This window comes from Magnolia sinica, chromosome 16 (genome assembly GCF_029962835.1).
Source record: "Magnolia sinica isolate HGM2019 chromosome 16, MsV1, whole genome shotgun sequence".
Lineage (NCBI taxonomy): Eukaryota > Viridiplantae > Streptophyta > Magnoliopsida > Magnoliales > Magnoliaceae > Magnolia > Magnolia sinica.
In genome coordinates, this window is record NC_080588.1 from 62,309,083 (window position 1) to 62,329,333 (window position 20,251).

The 20,251-nt window shown below is 39.5% G+C and overlaps 1 protein-coding gene across 1 annotated transcript; it reads left to right on the forward strand.

Moving 5' to 3' along the window:
- Positions 1-14,955: 14,955 nt before the first annotated feature.
- On the forward strand, positions 14,956-19,608 carry LOC131229384 (lecithin-cholesterol acyltransferase-like 1). The gene is made up of 2 exons (XM_058225326.1): positions 14,956-15,458; positions 18,687-19,608. The coding sequence occupies exons 1-2, from the start codon at positions 14,962-14,964 to the stop codon at positions 19,585-19,587; spliced, it is 1,398 nt and encodes a 465-aa protein (XP_058081309.1). The 5' UTR covers positions 14,956-14,961; the 3' UTR covers positions 19,588-19,608.
- Positions 19,609-20,251: the final 643 nt, after the last annotated feature.

Consider the following 20,251-nt stretch of genomic DNA (forward strand, 5'->3'; position numbering starts at 1 on the left):
TAGAGATGGTGCTGGCATATTCGGAATCTTCCAGTCCTACTGTATCATCTCTACCCCTTTGGTTGAGTGGACATGAATCGTCCGTGCCCCTGCCAACAGGAAGTTTCTGTAGGCAGATGTTATATGGCCCACCTCAATATCCATATGACATCCACTCCGTTCATCCACGTCTGTGGATCATGTTAGTATACCAGACAAAAAATAAGAGAGATCCAATGCTCAAATAGGACACACGAAAGGTAACAACTGAGATGAAACTCCAACTGTTCAAACCATCATGGCCCAACGTGATATTTACATGCCATCCAGGACGTTTATAAGGTTATTGACACTGGGATAAACTGAAACCCACCGTTCAAACCATCATGGCCCACCGTGATTTTTATATGCCTTCCAAAACGTTCATAAGGTTATCACGATTTGGATGAGCTGAAAACACGAACGGTTTCAACGGTGGGCGTTCTATTCCCAATGTTTTCTGTGGCAAAGCCCACTTGAGTTCTCGATCTGCTTCACGTCTGGGATCACATCTTACCCTGAGCTGGCAAAACGAATGGACGGAGTGAATGTCACACAGATATTTCGGTGGACCCCACATAGCTTCCGCCCACAGGAACTTCATGTTAGCAGAGGGCACAGGCAAGTCAAGTTCTGTTGAGGTGGCCTTTTCTATGGTCAATACAGAGATTTTAGCCAAGAAAATGTTTCTATGCAACTAGCTGTAAAATAGACCATCAGTGCAGTCCCCTTTTTCCGATCTAACCGTCCAACTGGTGTCCCCTTTTTGTTGTAACCATCCATTTTGGTGGCAAGGATCATATGGTTAGGTTCCTTAGATCAACATATTCAAAGATGAAGCCCTCGTTCTATAGCACTAAGATTTGACCTTTCTCACAATAACTTATCTGAGACATCCAGGTGGACATGGAAAGAACGTTTGACTGGATAGACGGTCCAGATCAATGATCAGATAGTCCATATGTCTAATAAATCTGGTTTGCACCACAATACAATGCAAACTAATTGCACAGAAACATTTCCTAAAATGTTAATAAAAAGAACGAATACATTGCAAGCAATTGAGTATTGAAAGAGACATTCCATCACATAGATGGGGCCCACCGATCAAGTGCTAAGCGTAGTTATCAGCCACCTAATAGCAGATCGGAGCATAGAATCCAAAACGGAGTAAAAAATTGTATTATAAAATATAGAGCTTTTTGCTAAGCCCACACGCGTGTTCGAGGCAGGTCATGTGCACGCCACACGTGCCATAATCACACATTGGCACGAGAAACAATCCATTCATTAGAGGGGTATCATTGCTCTCATCCAAGAATCAGGTCCGTCCAACTTGTCAGGTGGGCGACATGTTAACAAGTGTACGGTTGAAAAAAATTGTATGAAGTTTTCTAAACAATCGAACTGTTTCTAACATCGTGGCCCATCTGATGGATGAAGGAGATATATTTTTCGGCAAGAACATCTATAACGTCAGACCTACCTGACGAACGGCTTGGATATTGCATCTTTCAACCACACAGGTATATTTGATGGTGTGTGCATGACCTGCGATGTACAGGTCGTGTTGGCTTAGCAAAGCTCTAAAATATGAGAGAAGTGATAACGTGGAATGCTGAACTGTTTGCTGCAATAAATGAGTTAAAATGGTTCGATAATCTCATGGGGGCATTTGGCTTTCTTCTGTTGGGAACCAACGTTTTGGTGGGCCCCACAATGCCCCCCACTTTATCACGCCAAGTGTAGTTTAAAGACGAGTCATGCCATCGTGCATGGACCCCACAATGTCAAGTGTAGTTTAATCATGATCAAAGCAGTGCAACAGATAGAGACCCACCCCTCAAGTGCTGATGGTCGATGATGGAAAAAGCTTTGTCGGGCCACCATGATATATGTGTTTTATTCGTGCTGTCCATCCATTTTTCCAACTCATTTTAGGGCATGAGCTAAAAAATGAGCCAGATCTAATTCTCAGGAGGACCATACTTCAGGAAAGAGTGATGATTGAATGCCCACTATTAAAAACTTCACGGGGCACAAAAGTTTTGGATTAAGCTGATATTTGTTTTTTCATTGATTTTACATTTCATCTAATTTTATGTTACCTAATCAACATGTTAGAACGAAAATAAACATTACAGTAAGCCTTATTATGTTACCTAATCAACATGTTAGAAAGAAAATAAACATTATAGTAAGCCTTAAGAAGCTTTTAATGGTGGCCGTTCAACCATCACTTCTTCTTAGGTGTGGTTTAGCTGATATTATTTTTCGTCCCATGCTCTAAAATAATCTAGAAAAATAGATAGATATGTAGGTAAAATACATACATCATGGTAGACTCCACATATATAAGAGGAAGCATGACTACTTGATATTCTGACATATGACTGGGACTTGAAAATTATACACATGGCGTACACTAATTTAAATTAATCCAATTAAATTGTTGAACCCATTGTTATTAAATCAGTCTCAAAATCAGATTAGTTGAGAAATCCTCCTCCGATCCATTAAAAATTATCTATTGAAACAGATACTTATCAATTTTAACCATGAAATAATTAAATGCATGCCCATACATCAAATGGCCAGTTAATCAAATAAAGCATAATTTTTGGTCCATGATACATGCTGGGACCCATAATTTCCAGAGATTAATTTAAAACAATTACAAGCCAACTATACAATTCTAAGTAACTTATAAGTGCCTGCGTATCAGTGATCACGCTCAGCCAGAGTATCGGAGTCTCTCTGGACTATCAATATTCAAAACATTATTGTAATTTAATTGGCTTTACCCGCAGGTAGGTGGGCAACGAGATAAGAGCCGCATTGTCATTGGTTCCATCATAATTATGAGATTGTCCAGTCCGTGAGCTTATTTTAGAATCATTTGATTCCCAACCTACGGACATGCGCATCATCCACGGATTTAAGAGTTTGTACAAGTGGGGCCCATTGTTCCATGACACGTAACCATGGGCCCCACTTGAACGCTAGGTTAGTACTGAAGCGGATTGGCTGGTGGCGGGCGCACCACCTACCGTTTGGTGTGTTGGTGTCACCTAGTTATATAGGCTCCATCATGATGTATCTGTTATATCCACGCGGTCCATTTATTTTGCCTATCATTCGTGGGCATCAACCCAAAAAATAAGGCAGATTCAGAATTTAAGTGGACCATATCAAAGAAAGCTGTGGAGACAAATATTTCCACCGTTGAAACCTTCCCGTAATGATGGTTATTTGTCATCTAACATATTTGAAAGATCACAAAGACAGGAATGAAGGAAAAAAGAAAACAAATATCAGATTCATCGATAATTTCTTTGACTCTAAAGAATTTTTCAACAGTAGATGTTCAATTCCCGGCGCTTTCTGTGGTGTGGTCTACTTGAGATTTATATCTATATCATTTTTAGCATCAAGCTCTAAAGTAATCGTGCTAAATGCAAGAACAATTTAGATACAAGGCATACATCACGGTATGGCCACGTAACTTAGTGACGTCAACCCACTACCAAGTTGGTGGCACACCACACAATCCACTTCTGGTTAGGACGCGGTTTGGCTGGCTACCCCAACACCTGCTACTTAGCTAGTAGAGGTGTACACGAGTAGAACCGAGTTGAGCTTGGCACAGCATGACTCGGCTCAGCCACTAGCTAACCCAGCTTGAATTCAGCTCAACTCGGTCCTTGAGCCTGATTGGCGAGCTCAACTTGGTTTGGTTAGCAGCTCAGCCTGAGCTGAGTTCGAGCCAAGGTCAAGCCTACGGAGCATTTTCACAAACACATAGAGTACACTTTTAATTTTTTACTATATGTAAAACAACAATAGTTGTTTAGAAGTATTTCATCGAACAACTTGTACGGAACATCAAAATTAAGAAAAAAAGGTATATGTTTCATATACATACCTTCCTTGCCACCGGCCAATACTTTGTAGTGTCATTTCATCAAACACTTGGTGAGCAACATCAATATCAAAGCAACCGAGTAACCGAACTGGACCGAGCCGAGTTCAATTCGAGTTGGGCTTTGATCTGAGTGGAGTCGAGATTGGGCAAGTTCAAAGTCGGTTCAAAATTTTTTTGAGCTCAAAATTTCAGCGCGACTTAACTCGAACTCAGTTTTGAACCGAGTCGAATCAAGCTTTTTTGAGTCGAGTCGAGCGAGCTAACTGAGCTAACTCGGTTTGTGTACAGCCCTATTAGCTAGTGTCATAGCTCTGTAGGGCCACTATGATGTTTGTGTTTTATCCACGCTATTCATCCATTTTGCCAGCACAGCCCAAAACTAAGACATTTCTAAATCTCAAGTGGACCATCACAAGAAAACAATGAAGATTGAACGTCCACCATTAAAAGCTACCCAGGGTCCACTGTAATATTTATTTGCCACCGTCCGCCATTAAAAGCTACCCAAGGTCCACTAACATTTATTTGCCACGTACCCGACCTATTGATAAAGTCATACAGACTTAGATTGAGGGAAACACAAATACCAGGCTTGATCCAAAACTCCCCTAACCACCAAAAAAATTTCAATACTATAAGTGTTCAATCCCCACCGTTTCCAATGGTGTAGTCCACCTAAGATATGGATCTACCTCATTTTTTGACTGATGCTGGCAAAATAGTTGGACGGCGTAGATTAAACACATCATGGTGGGGCCACATACCTTTGACACCAGATAGCTGGCTGGTGTTGGGATTACTTGCCAAACCGTGTCCATCCAATCCGCACGATCATATATATATATATATATATATATATATATATATATATATGTTTCTGATCGTTGATTGATGATAAACAACATCGAGATTGTTTCATCAGATGCAATACGCACAGTCAAATCTTCGAATGGGCCTTACGTACACGTATGTCTTCTCACAAATGCAGACGCGGATTGCCTGGGAAAGCCTTTGGCAGCAACATCCTGCAAGGGGAAGCTAGGTGGGCCGCTGGTGATGTTTGTAATAAATCTATCACATCCATTCATTTTTCCAAATCATGTTAGAACATGGGCTAAAAAATTAGTCAAATCCAAAACTCAAATGACCGCATGACAGGAAACAATGAAAATTGAACATTCCCATTGAAACATTCGTGGGCCACAGACTTTTCGATTAGGATATTATTTTTGTGCTTTCAGTTCATCCCAGTAATAATAATCTTATGAACGGTATGGATGGCATGTAAACACCACGGTGGACTTCAGAAAAGTTTTAACAGTAAACATTTCTCTGCCTACTTTTTTCTGTCGGTGGGCTACTTAGAGTTTTAAATCCACCTTGTATTTAGGCCCATGTACTAAACCAAGCCGCGGTTTAGAAAGCAATGCCACCGGTCCATAAGCAATCGAGACTTTCAGCCTTATTGGCTTGATTTTCGGACTAGGTAATATGTAGGTTGGTCCTACGGACGATGCACCACTTGCATTTCCTGCACATGTAACCCTAAACTCTGTAGGCCCGGCTTTGATGTCTATGTTATTATATCCACTCTCATATATCGGTTAAGCCAGCCTGTGATAGGATGTGATTTAAATTTCAATTAGCCACAATACAAGAAAGAATGCGATTTAAATGCTAGTAATGCTAGTCATCACCCAATTTATTTTAGGACGACGGATTTGATGGAATATAAAATGTTATAGCGGAACCCAAGAAAGTTACAACCACTAGTTCTTGCCTCTTCTTCTTCTTCTTCTTCCTTATTTATTTATTTATTTATTTATTTTTATTTTTTTGTTCGGCCTACTTGAATTTTGAATTTGTCTTGTGTTTTATTGATGTTTTAAAATTACTTGAAAAAACAGTGAATATAAATATAATTAGGGGTGTACACGAACCAAGCTAGCTTGGTCAACCCACTCGACTCAGCTCTAAAAAAGTTGAATTGGCTTGGTTTGAAGTTGAGTTCAATCCGAGTCGAGCTGGTTTTTTGAGCTCGAAAATGAGTTTGAGCCGAGTTTGAGCTGTTCGCAGCTTGACTCGACTCGGTTCGATATATAACTCGAACCCGGCTCAACTCGAATCGACTCAGATCGACTCAATTAAGTAGTATAAGTAAAAGAGCAGAAAAAGAAGAAGAAATGGGTATTCTCTGATGTTTCAACAGAAATTCCAAAAATGAATATATGTAATTGTAGTAAATGCAAAACAGAAAACAAAGCAATGGATATTCCCTAATGTTGCTCACCAAGTGTTTGATGAAATGACTCAATGAAGTGTTAGCTAGTGGCAAGGAAGGTATGTTTCATTAAACAAATTCATTTTTTTCTTGATTTTGATGTTGCTTACAAGGTATTTGATGAAATACTTGTAAAATCGCTATTAGTGTTTTACATTCACTGAGATTTTGAAGGTGCCATCCATATGTGTTTGTAAAAATACTGCATAGGCAAACTTGGCTCGATCTTTACTTGTTGGCTCGAATTTGCCTGAGCTGCTGACCGAACCGAGCCGAGCTGGCTAGTCAGGCTTGAGGACCAAGCTGAGCTGAGTCTCAACTCGGTTCGACTCGATGTACACCCCTAAATATAATAAGGACATGACAGTGAGCCCTACTTTGCTTAGAGTAATTACAAGTGATTTGTAACCGTAGGCTAGAGGCAATTTAGGTCTGTTGCATGTGAGACATTCATGCATGCAAATCTATTAGAAACATCGGGCACAGATCTACTAATAACGTGATAAAGGAAATGCTTATACACATCAGTTCGCCATCATGCATAAAAAAGAAACATAAATGAGAGAAATGGTTGAGCAGATGCATTTATTAAAAGAAGCCAAGTACGTCATCTTACTTAAGTGGACCGCACCACTGGAAGCAGCGATAATAACACCCACCATATTGAAACCTTTTTAGAGGCCACTGTGTTTATATTTGCCATCAAAACTGTTCATAACCTCTCCTTCCACAAATATCAGCTTGATTCAAGACTTCTACAGCTCCCAAGAAGTTTTTACTGATACGGGCGTTCAATCCCCAATGTGTGGTCTATTTAAAGCCTTGGATCTGCCACATTTTTAGTTTATATTCTAAAATGATCCAGAAAAAATGGTGGACGGCATGGATAAAACCAATACGTCAAGGTGGGTCCCTCAGATCCCTATCCCTAGGGGCAGATAGGGATTGCCCCCTCCCCACTCTGACAAAATTCTGTCCAGCCAAGCCCATGTAAGGCTCACCTGATCTATGAGTTTTATTGTATTCATTTGTTTTTAAAAATTATTTTAAATATAAGATTTAAAAAATAAATAAATAAATAAAAATCTAAAGTTCAAGTACAACATGCCACGAGAAACAGCTCTGATAATGACACCAACTATTAAAACCTACCTAGGGGCACCTTGATGTTTACTTGCCATCAAACCTACTCATAAGCTATGAATATGGCTTGATCCACAACTTCTGCAGCTCCCAGGAAACTTTTAATGGTAGGTGTTCAATTCCCTATGTGCGGTCCATTTACGCTCCAAATCTGCCTCATATTTTGGTTTATATCCTTAAAATGATTTGGAAAAAAATAGTGGATGGCATGGATAAAACCCAAATGTCAAGGTGGGCTCGAAAGAGCCCTTCCTGGACGGATTATCATCCACGCCTGGAAAGACAAAATCCGCTTCCCAAGTTAAAGCTCTCGCTTCGACTTGAAAAAGCTGTTTCAACTCGGTTCGTAACTTGAAAAAGCTCTTTTCAACTCAGTTTTAAACTGAGTTCGATCCGAGTCGAGCTGATTTTTTTGGGCTCAAAAAAATTTCAAACCGAATTCGAACTTGCCCAAGCTCGGCTCGACTCGACTCGGATCAAACCAATTCGGTGACTCAGTTACATTGATTTTGATGTTGCTCACCAACTATTTGATGAAATGACTCAACAAAGTGTGGCTGGTGGCAAGGAAGGTACATATATGAAACAAATACCTTTTTTTTTTCCTTAATTTTTATGTTGTTTACAAGGTGTTTGATGAAATACCTGTAAAATAACTGCTGCTCTTTTACATCAAGTGAGATTTTGGAGATGCAGGCCATGTGTTTGTGAAAATGCTGCAAGGTGAACTCGGCTCGATGTTAGCTCAAATTGGCACAAGCTGCTGGCTGAGCCAAGTTGAGTTTGAGCTGGAGCCAGCAAGTGGCCGAGCCGAATCGAGTTGTGCCAAGCTCGACTCAATTTGACTTGTGTACACCTCTATCCCTAGGGCTGTTTGGGAGGGTGGATTTGAAACCCCTTGGTTTTGAAATCCTCACGTTGTACTTGGTACCTTGGATTCAAAATCTCATGTAATCTTAAAGTACCTATGCATGGTATACTTAGGTAGGGTTTGAATTTAATTACTAAATCAAATTTAATATCTCTAATTAGTTTGCCTATATAATGTTTGACACAATGGTTGTAATAAGCCCATTGAAATATATATTTTCCCTGAAAATAATGAAATTCCAAGTTTCGAATGGGCCACAACCATAAAATCACATCCGAGTGACTAACCAATGATTTTCAACCATTGATTTACATAGACAATGTTTAGATGGCTCGAATCATTGTATTAGAGTAAGTATGGTGATGCAATTGATAAGCTAATTGTTTTGGGATATTCTCGTTGGGCTAGGTGCCTAATGGATTAATAGTCTAATGACACACATTTTAAACATGCAACTCTTGGAAGGATTTTAACCTTAGATTTCGGACCTCTCTTTTAAGGAATTTTAACCCCTGGGATTTGAAACTCCATTTATTATTTACTTACCCTCTCCATATCTGACTTTACATATGGAGCACATGCCAACCCAGTACATGTGTGTGATATCTGAGCCAAGCAATGGTGTCACACGCTGGTGACTCCAACACCAGCCAGCTGGTGTCAAAGATCAGTGCCCTCACCACATTGTATTGTGTTTTATGGGGATTGAACGTTGTTATTAAAAACTTTTTGGGGGCCACAAAAGTTTTAGATCAATCAGATATTTGTGTCTTCCCTTCATCCAGGTGCATGTTACCTTATGAACGGATTGGATGATAAATAAATATCACCATGGGCCTTAGGAAGCTTTCAACTGTGGATGTCATTGTCCCCACTGTTTTCTGTGGTGTGGTCCACTTGAGCTTTGGATCTACCTCATTTTTAAGCTCATGCCTCAAAATGAGCTAGAAAAATGGATGGACGGAGTGGATAAAACACATATATCATAGTGGGGCCACAGAACTTTAACATTGGCTAGCTGGCTCGTGTTGGGGTCACCAGCCAAACCGTGTCCCCCAATGTGTAGATAACCTGGCTTGAAAATCAACCCGGTGCACTCATCATGCTAGCCGAGACCGTTGGCCAGCTTTTTCTAGTCCGTCCATTGTTTTCATACAATGGGGCCTGCCTGATGAGTGCACTAATCTAATTTTTGTATCAAACCATCTGAATGTGGGGATCCACAAATCCACCCTCAGATAAACTACACAAGTTCCATGTTAGCTCACGTGCAGTGTGGAAAAGACCTCTGTTATGTAACAGATAACACATTGGGAAGAGTTACATGACACGTGACTAGAGGAGGCTCACATTGGCCATGTGGCCATGCTTTGGTAATCCACACCACTGGATTGACCATGCCTGAAAGGCCTCCTCTATAGGAAACTTTTGAGATTACCAAAGCATCTCCACTAGTTAGACTTCGAAAATTTGCCTACACCATCCAAAGCCCTGGGCCATCTTGATCGCTTTGAGTTTCAAAACTTAGTAATTGGGCTTTTTATATTTTTTAACATTTCATTAGTATTTATTTTCAACTAGTAAACTGATCTGTAACTAATAGTCTTTCATCCTTTGGATAATTCAATCAATTTTCTAATCTTTTATATATATATATATATATATATATATAAAGCTTCCATTTCCTTCTACATGAATACTTTTTATAGACTAACACATCTAAAATTACATTTTTTCAAATAAATGATCAGGTTCATACTTATACTTCAGATCAATGTGATTGACACGATGAGTCAAAATTGAGAACAGCACGACTCAGTCTGACCTAGCTGAGTTATACCTAGACCTGATTGGCCCAGTCAGAACTTCTCTTAGGACCAAACAAGTGGGTCCAAATTTCTGGGTCTGAAATCCATGGGTTGATCTTGAAACATATCCAGGCCCATCACATGAGAACCTATTTCCCAGCTTAGCCCAAAGATAGCCCAAAGATAAGGAATCAGGCCTAGAGTAGGCCGGTCTTCTCAGCCCACCAATATCAAAATATGTAGAGCCAGGTCAGCCCTATTTGTCGAGCCAAAATGTAGATTCAAGAGCTGAGTCCTAAGCCCAGACCGGACCACAACAAGGCTGGACTCATGCCAGGCACTTGCTGGCCCAGCCCAGTTGCAATTCTACTAGCATATATTATCTGGTTGTAAAGAGATAGATTCATTTTAATCTCTTTCATTGCACGTTAATAAAGGTATGTTGCAGGTGGTAAGCCATCTTCTTTTACGAATATATGATCCATGTGCATTGCAAGAAACTACCGAACTCCCTGAACCCCATATGCAAACGTTGTTATAATTTAATGAATAAGCAAGCAATACTGGCGTGTGATTGATGAGTCATCGTAGGGATAGGAGAGATGTCATTAGGTTATGGATCGCTAGTGACAATTGAATTTATCAACAAACTTTTGTATAGTTATTTCTTTTATTTTCTTTAATCTTCCTCATTTCATCTTTAAATAAATTAATTAATTAAATTAAAAAATTAAAAACTATATACATACATCAACATTTGGATTTCTCCATTTCATATGTTAGAGAAACCCACCTCAAATCTTTTAGAAAATGGTCACACAATCCGGCTAGAATGGTTATCTATTGTGATTGTTTCAAAGTGAAGATTACAACAGAAATGCTTTTAAGGCCATATTTGTGATACATCTAGAAATTCGTATAAGTGGCGGTGTGCTACTACTATGATACATGCACAGTGTCTTAGAGGAATTAGGATTCCTAATTCATGTGGAGCCTTTTAGGGAGAGGAATTTTGATGGGTTTCACCCTTAGAGAAGTTTCGATGGGATTACTACTTCTGTCAACTCCTCTCCCTAAAAGGCTTCACACGAATTAGGAATCTCAGTTCCTCTAAGACACTGTGTGCATATCACAGTAGTAGCACACCGCCCCTTACACGAATTTCTGGATGTATCACAACTTAATGGAGTCCACTGGTGCACCTGATCACATTATCCAACCTTTAAGCAAATGTATTGTTAATTAATAAGGCCCACCTTATAAGATTCTTCCGCTTCCTTAAATCGGTTACCTCATAATTGATGCTCCAATAAAGCTTCCAAGGTAATAGGAGGGGTTTTGTTGAATCTCTTACAATTAAAAGTGTAGTTGGTTTTCAAATGATGATTCACCTAGTTGGCAATTGTAGATATTTGAAAGAAAAATGTTTTCTTATTGTATTAATGTCTATCTTCTAAAAAAATATAAGGAAACAAGACCATCTTCATAAGGAGCTTTGAATGCTCATTAAAGTAATTAAATATATGTGAGATGACTTCAATCCCTTTGGATGAAAGTCTAGAAGTATTGGGAAGTATTGGGATATAGTAGAACTTCAAAATAATTTAAAAACCATTAATTTTCCATCGGTACTAGATAGAAATTGACCGGATTGATTGATCAATACCAGCCGTCGATCGATGACATTGATTGATCGCTATAATTCCTGCTTATATTTAAAAGTTTTCTGGACAAATTGGCCATGTTCGATCGATCGAGTGATGCATCGATCGATTGCTATAATTTCAGCTTATATTAAAAAGTATGTTGGATAAATTGGGCCATGTTCCATTGCTGGAGCCTGATCAAGATCGATCGAGGATCGCTCGATGACACCTATAAGTATACTGGTTTTGGGTTGTTTGGTTTAAGAGCAGCTTGGGAGCTCTATGGCCTATCTAAGCATATTCAAATGGGAATTTTAAAGTTAATAAATGATCAAACAAGATTTACCTATTAAGTCATGATTATCTAAAAATTGAAATGTTATTTTGAGTCAAGATTAATGTTATTAAGGCACCTCATATACCCGTTCTTTGCTCATCAATACTCCAAATCTTCATGTGTCTTCATTCTTTAGCATTCAAGGGCTCAATCGACTCATTGACACACCGATACAAATGATTGAAAAATAAGGTGCACAAATAAGTACACTAACAATCTTTCCATTTGTCAATTACGTGACAAAAACTTAATATAAACATTTTCATGGTCCATACTAATGACATGACAAACTATACTAATGACAAACAAAAAAAAGTTCAAAATATTACATGTTAAATAAAAATTTATAACTTCATTATAAATAAGACATGTAACACTTGCAATACTCCTTAACAATTACTCATCTTATCTTCATCTATTCGTACAACAATAAACAAATCTTGTAAAGTAAAATTTAACTTTTTTTGGTGGGACTTGATCTTTTTCTCCCATTTTGTCAATATTTTACAAAGAATTAATTACATGAGTATACCAATAAAAATATAAAATGAAAAAAACTCTGTAAGTCATAGATTTTACTATAAGCACGTACGAATAAGAAAATATGGTCCATATAAATATTAAATACACGTACTATGCTAATTATGGTCATTTAAAAGATATATCAATTGAAATAAAAATGAATAATGATAGTCTAAGATAAAAACATGTCATATAAAAATTAAACAAGTTTAAATCTAAAACTATCAAAATAGAATGAGGCTTAATCCTCGAATGTACCTAAAATGATTACTCATAAGGATAGAGTCTTCGAATTTAGCAATAAGTCATAATAGATCTGTATAGATCACCTATCTCTCTGATCACCTATCTCTCTTCACCACCCACATAAGTGTGAACTTCCTAGGATTCAAATTGAATTCGGGAGAGAAGTTTCTTTTCTTAGATTGTACTCTTCTAAATGCATATCTACTTGGAAATTTATGTTTGGTAGGGAATTTCCTTCTTTATTTCATAACCTTATGATTATTTTCCAAACTAAAGATTTTTCTAGTACATTCAGTTAATAGAACAACCTATTTTATCAACTCCCTCTTATGGTTGTACATTTTTTGAGGGAATGTAAACTTCTTCTCCCTTTTCAGCGATTGTTTAAGAGGACTCTTCTTAAAGTGTGTCATTTTCTCATTACGAATAAATTTACCTATATGATTCGAGACTGAGGTGGATCACTGATTTTTATTAAAATTCAGCAATCAAATCTCCAGTGGCCTATGTCTCCACAAGAGTGACACACGGAAGATGATTCATATTTGTTTCATGAAGTTATAGAATCCTTTTCGATCATTACCAGGACAAAGATTGTAACATGAATAATTTTATTGTTTCTAAGACTTCTATTGTCCCCTCCTTTATTTTACAAAATCCCACCATTCATACTCAACAAAGAAAATTAAAAAATAACTATAAAGGAAACCAAAATATGAAAAAAGAAAAATGAAGGAAACCAAAAAATACTCTCCTACCTTCACACCCTCCTCCCCTCAAAAAAAAAAAAAAGCTAAGGAAGAAGGAAATGCCCAAATGACTCTTATTCGGCAATGGCTTCAAATTTTTAATCCATCCATATCTTATGTGGGACTCACTGAATTGTCAAGAAGTAAATTCATCACTTCTACATGTAAGGGGTTTTAATTTAATGTTATCGATTCAAGTTTGGGGGTAAAACTCATCGCAAATAAATCACAAATGGAAAAGTAATTCAGAATTAATGCACAGCATTAGTGTAATTGTAGACCAAAGAAATCTTCAAATAAAGAATTGGAAAAACCCTTCTATAGGTTCACGGATATCCTATTAAAATAAACGGATCGGATCAGCCAAGAAATGGGTCAAATCCTTATTTTTATTGAGGTCTATGTCTCTTAAAAAAAAAAAAAAAAACTTTTCTCCGTTTTAGAAATGAGCCCATCATATGAGGAGCAGTTACGGCATAAGGACACTTTCGTCTTCTAAAATCTGAAAAGTGATTACAGGACTAAAAAACTGAAGTTCGTAAAGGATAAGCCATGTTCATAACCACGTCAACGCATGGGGCTATTTGGACCAATAACCTAAGCATTATTTAAGAATGCTTGCTAGAAAACATCCCGACCCAATGCCATAGGATACATCCGGATTTTCTTTTTTCGTCTCGGGGTCATCTTTCAATGATCCGAACCGTTTATATGCTGTTCCATACATTGGATACAGGATTTAATAAAAACCAAAATTTTACATTGGATATTTCAAACATTTCATAGTTTGACTTTTTCCATTCCAATATTAACATTTTCCTTAACCTTTGAAGAATCCAAGGATTACCTTTTTCAATCCATACAATATTTTGGTTTTATCTTATTCATGATGAAGCCCATTATATAAATGGTGTAGATTATTGAAGAAAACTCAAATCCAACAGAGAAGAGTCTGATGTATCCTACTGCAATACATGGGAGTGTATTCGAGGAGACCTCTCCTTCTTTTTTTTTTATCTTTTTTTTTTTTTTGTTTTGTTTTTTTTTTTAAATTTCTTTTTCAACTGTAAAGGTAGCCACACATTGAGCATATGGACGTCAACTATACAAGTAGCCCCACAACGATAACCTAGCAGAGTACCGAGATTAGTATGCATGCATATGTGTACTAAAAATTTGGAATACAACTGGCCCAATCCAAACCATCCAAATAATGGTGTCCATTTTCATAGCTGAATATCTGTGAAATCAGATACATTGGATGATAATATCCACTGGATGTTTTTCTTCACAACGTTATTTACATTATTGAACGTCCATTTTGTGGTCATTGGTCAGATAGGTTCCATTTAATGTAAATTTCAGATATTTTCATATCTACAATAGGTCATTTGAACGGTTGGATTGAGACACATATGCGGGACATGAAATTAGTTGCGTGGATGAGTATGGATTGTCATACTCTTCCAGCCCATCAACAAACTCCTCATGTATCCATTTCAATATCCGATCTCTCTGTCTCTCTTCGCTCTCTCCAGAAGGCGAAGGCTATGAACGGGGTGTGTTGGATCTTGTTAGTTCCAATGGCTGTGATGTTACACACGTGTCACGCAAGGAGCGATCTCTACCCTGTGATCTTGGTGCCAGGGAGCGGCGGGAACCAGCTGGAGGCCCAACTGACCAAGCAATACAAGCCGTCGAGTCTGTTATGCAAGAGGTGGCACCATGACTGGTTTAGGCTGTGGTTCGATCCGACGGTGCTGATACGTCCACTCACCAAATGCTTCGCTCAACGGATGACATTGTATTACGACCCTCTCTTGGATGATTACCATAATGCCCCTGGGGTCCAGACCCGGGTCCCTTACTTCGGGTCCACGCAAGGCCTTTCCTACCTCGATCCTCATCTCAAGTAAGATAAAATTCTCTCCCACTCTATGCCATGTGAAAACCTATCTAATTGTAATCGGGTCCGACCCGACCCGACCCGACCAGGCACGACCGTACTCATGTTTAAGAAGAAGCAGCAGCTATTCCCAGCTTGGCGTTTTCTGACTTGGCAACTCGGCCGACTCGTCCGGTCCTGAGTCGAGTTAGGATAAATCGAATCCGAGTCGACTCAGACGAGTCAGAAATGCATGACACATATACTACATAGATCATATCTGTTATTGGGCCGGGCATGGTCAGGTCAGCTGGCGTGGCCCGATTGATAACCTACATGAGTGGGTCTCGTGTGGTTGGGTCGTGTTGGGTTCCATCCAAGCCCAGCCCATTTACTTAAATGTGGTCACATTTTCTAGCCTAGCCTTACCCGGTTCCCATATTTAGATGGGTCCAGACCCGACTCAGAAGCGGTTTGACCACTTGATACATGGACCCATCTGCCCATTGCCAACCCTGGTTACAACCAGGGCTGTCATCTGGCTGGGTTCGGTATAGGTCTTTATGGGACGGGCCCAGGCCCAATAAAATGGGCCTAATTACAGATGTATTATCTTAGGTCTTTAATTTCAGTCTCATCAAGCAATCCTAATTGGGCCTGTTTGGCCAGTGGTATTAAGTTGTATTAAATGAGATTGAATTATTAATCCCACTTTGAAATTAGGAATAGCATGTTTGGAAGGAGTGTGAGATGGGATTAAAATTAACTTTATAGGCTTTGGAAAATGAGCCTTGTGTTGGAAAGTGTGAGATAGGATTACATGATGAATTTTTGCTTTATCCAAGTTCAATCTAAGTGTAATTTGAAAGTAAATCTTAGAATTTATTTTTTAATACATACATTCCAAACATGGTATTAAAAAACATGGGATACACCCAATCCGAGGATAATACCTTACACATGCATTTATTGTAACTTTTAAAATTCCATCTGCCTTAATCCCACCTAATGTAGTTGGCCAAACGGGCCCTTAATGGCTATGAAATGGATGGTTAAAAGTAAATATTGAGTTGTCCAAATTGGAGGAGAATAAAAAATAAATAAAAATCAGATGTTTAATATTAGTGGGGTGAATCCCATTTTGCAATGTCAGCCGTTGGATCATTATTTTAGCTGTTCATCAATGACACTATGGGACTAGTTAGATCATCTAAAACGATGTGATTTTTGCACGTCCGGCCATGGTGAGGTGCACAGGTAATCTCTACGTACGGTCTATCTAGTGAGCCCAACATCTGATTACCCATGGCCCACAATATAGCTCTTTGACTAGATCAGACCGTCCACATGCACTGTAGAATAGAGTTGCTTGTGGGCATGGTTCCTTATCTAATCCACAATTTCCAGGCCACAGAAAGGACGACTAGGATCATCCTACGAGGGAAATTTCTAGTAGGATGACCACCTATACTGAGGCCTACTATATGAATGGTTTTGAATACTGTACACAAGTTGAGGTGAAGAGCAACGGTGAAGATATGAGCTGAGTACTCCTTGTGGTGGAAATCATGGGGCCAGCATTTAAGGTTGTGGGGCCAATGCATGTGTGGTCCGGGCTTGGTCACCAACCAGCCAGTCATTATCCTGTAGCCTGACCTATCTAACATTCATAAAGCCCAAGCCCAACCCATTTAATCGTGATTGGGTTGGGCTCGGGTCGGGTTGGTCCAGGGTATACATACGAACATATCTTCTGTATATATTTATATATTTATACTTACATATCTTAATTTGTTTGGGGTTTGTGCTTGGTGGGTTGGGTCATCTGGAGTCGCCCATTGACAAGCTATATTGGTTGATTGGGTCGGCTACGGTTAAACCTGGGCCTAAGCTATTTAAAAGGGCTGCATTTTACCGATTTAGCTTGGATCAAGCCTGCATCAGAAGTAGGTTGGGCCACTTGATCTACAAGCTAGCCCAACCCATTGCCAGCCGTAGTCCCTTTGATGTATGCTTAGTAGAGTTGTACACGAACCAAGTTAGCTCAGTTAGCTCACTTGACTTGACTCAGAAAAGCTCAACTTGACTCAGCTTAAAATTGAGTTCGAGCTGATTTTTTTAGCTGGAAAAAATTCCGAGCTGAGTCCATGGTAGATCGAGCTTGACCCGACTCAGCTCGAAACTTGACTCGGTTTGAATTGATTTGACTTGGATCTGGTTCCCTTATAATATAAAGATTTTGTGTGTGTGTGTGTGTGTGTGTGTGTGTGTGTATTAAAACCCTAAAACCTAAACTCGGACTCAGCATGAACTCGAACTTGGCTTGAAAGATCGAGCTCAAGCTCGGTTCAAGCTGGCCCAAGCTGCTGACCAAGCGAAGTTGAGATTGCCAGTCAGGCTCGAGGACCGGGTCGAGCTGAGTTCGAGCTAGGGTAGCCTGTTGGCCGAGTTGGGCCAAGCTTGACTCACTCCGACATGTATACAACTCTAATGCTTAGGGCTAGCAAGCTTTCCACGCCTGATCTATCATCAGTGATTGGAGCTGCTTTTCTAGGCCCATGACTAATCCGATGCCTGATTAACAAACACACCATGCCTGGGCCTGGTTTGACAGCTTTACCCAACCTGAGCCCATGGCAGCCGGTTATGTTGGTAATGGATTGGGTCTGGACCCTTATGTCTGGCCCAACTGAAAAAAAAAAACATGCCCTAGCTTCATTGATGGAGAATGTGTGGGGCCCATCATGGATGAGGCCATGTCCCAAAATGACCTCCATCAGATGATCCTAACTATCCAATTGAGCTGCTGAGGAACTTATTGTTCGTCTTTCTTTTTGAGTGCAATATAGCCAGGTGATCAATCATAGAGTGGATCTCTCTATTGAAAGCCTGGCACTTTGTGGACATTCAATCTCAGCATCAGGTGGGCCACACCACACCATGAAATCATAGCTCTCAACTAATCTTGTTGGTTACGAACGCACGAAAACAATAGGCAGTTAGAAAAAATGATTGTAAGCAGTCCAACATCCAACGAATGTGCAATGAACCTAATGAGAGGATAACATGACTGTTGTTCACGTAGCGAGACCCACCCAATGCACGGTTCAGACATCCAACACGCATGTCCTGTTGGCACGTGCTACCACATGTGGAGCCATACATGTGAGCTTAGCTATCATTTTAATAATAATCATACATGCATGCATGCTAACATTTTCAAACTGTATAAGTAAAAATTCACACATTTCGCAGGCTAATCACTACATACATGGCACCCTTAGTAGAATCTCTAGAAGAACATGGCTACATTGATGGCTATAACCTCTTCGGCGCTCCTTACGACTTCCGGTACGGCCTCGCCGCTGAAGGCCACCCATCACAGGTCGGCACCCAATACCTCAAAGATCTAAAACGATTGATCGAGAACGCAAGTGAATCGAATGATGGAAAGCCAGTGATCATAGTGTCCCACAGCTTAGGCGGGCTATTCGTCCTTCATCTCCTCAACCGGAACCCGGCAACATGGCGTACGAAGTTCATCAAGCACTTTATCGCGCTCTCCACACCTTGGGGTGGGACGGTCCAAGAAATGCTCACATTCGCCTCGGGCTACACCCTGGGCGTGCCCTTGGTGGACCCTTTACTAGTAAGAGGTGAACAAAGGAGCTCAGAGAGCAATCTATGGCTACTACCATCTCCGAACCTCTTCGGGCCAAAACCGCTTGTGATTACTCAAAATCATACTTACATTGCATCCGAAATGCCGGAATTTCTTGTCGACATTGGATTTGAAGAAGGTGTGTATCCATACAAGACGCGCATTTTGCCGCTAATCGAGAAGCTAGTTGTGCCTGAGGTGCCAATCACTTGCATGATTGGGACCGGAATCGAAACGCCGGAGACCTTGTTTTATGGTAGAGATGGATTTGACAAGCAGCCTGAGATAGTGTATGGAGATGGTGATGGGACGGTGAACATGGCGAGCTTGTTAGCGATGGAATCGGAGTGGGCCAACATTACTAAGGAGCTTCTTAAGGTGACTAAAATCCCCCATGTTTCACATGCATCCATTCTTCAGGATGATGTTGCTTTGAAGGAGATAATGCAAGAGATTTCGGACATAAATTCACTTGTTTTGACTTCAATTTCATAGAAATTACGGTTAACTTGTTTTTTTTTTTTCTTCTTGGTTTTGTTTTTTTATTTTGGTGGGCCCCATCATGTTGAATATCTGGATCAAAGATTGGAGGGGTCCACTGGTAAGGTGGGCCACATGTATATTTAATGTGGGCTTGTCCCAAGATTGAATAATTTTTGGAGGTGTACTTAAAGAGAATCTAGAAATGCATTGATAGTACAACATAACTAATTAGAAATGGTTTAATCCCAAGTGCCTACTTATGAGTGGGATTGGCAATTTAAGGTGGGCCCTACATGATGGATGGCCCAAATCATTGGTTGGAACATTCTCTAATATGATGGATGGTCTAGATCATTAATAGTACCTTTTCTAGTAAAAAAAATATGGACCACCCATTTTTCTATACAGATCAATTAATTAAGATCATATGATCAAAGTGACTATAAGAGGGTTAACAGTCAAGAAAGGTGAGGCCCACATGACTTTAAGAGGGTAACAGTCAAAAGAAGAAGAAAATGTGTGCCCCACATGGTGGATGGTGTTGATCATTGATTGGACATATAAGGAATCTTGACCGTCTATTGATTAGATGGTCACAATCTACAAATCAAAATGACTTTTAAGTAGGTCGACAAACAAAGGTGGGCCTCACCTTTTTTTTGTGATACAGAAAATT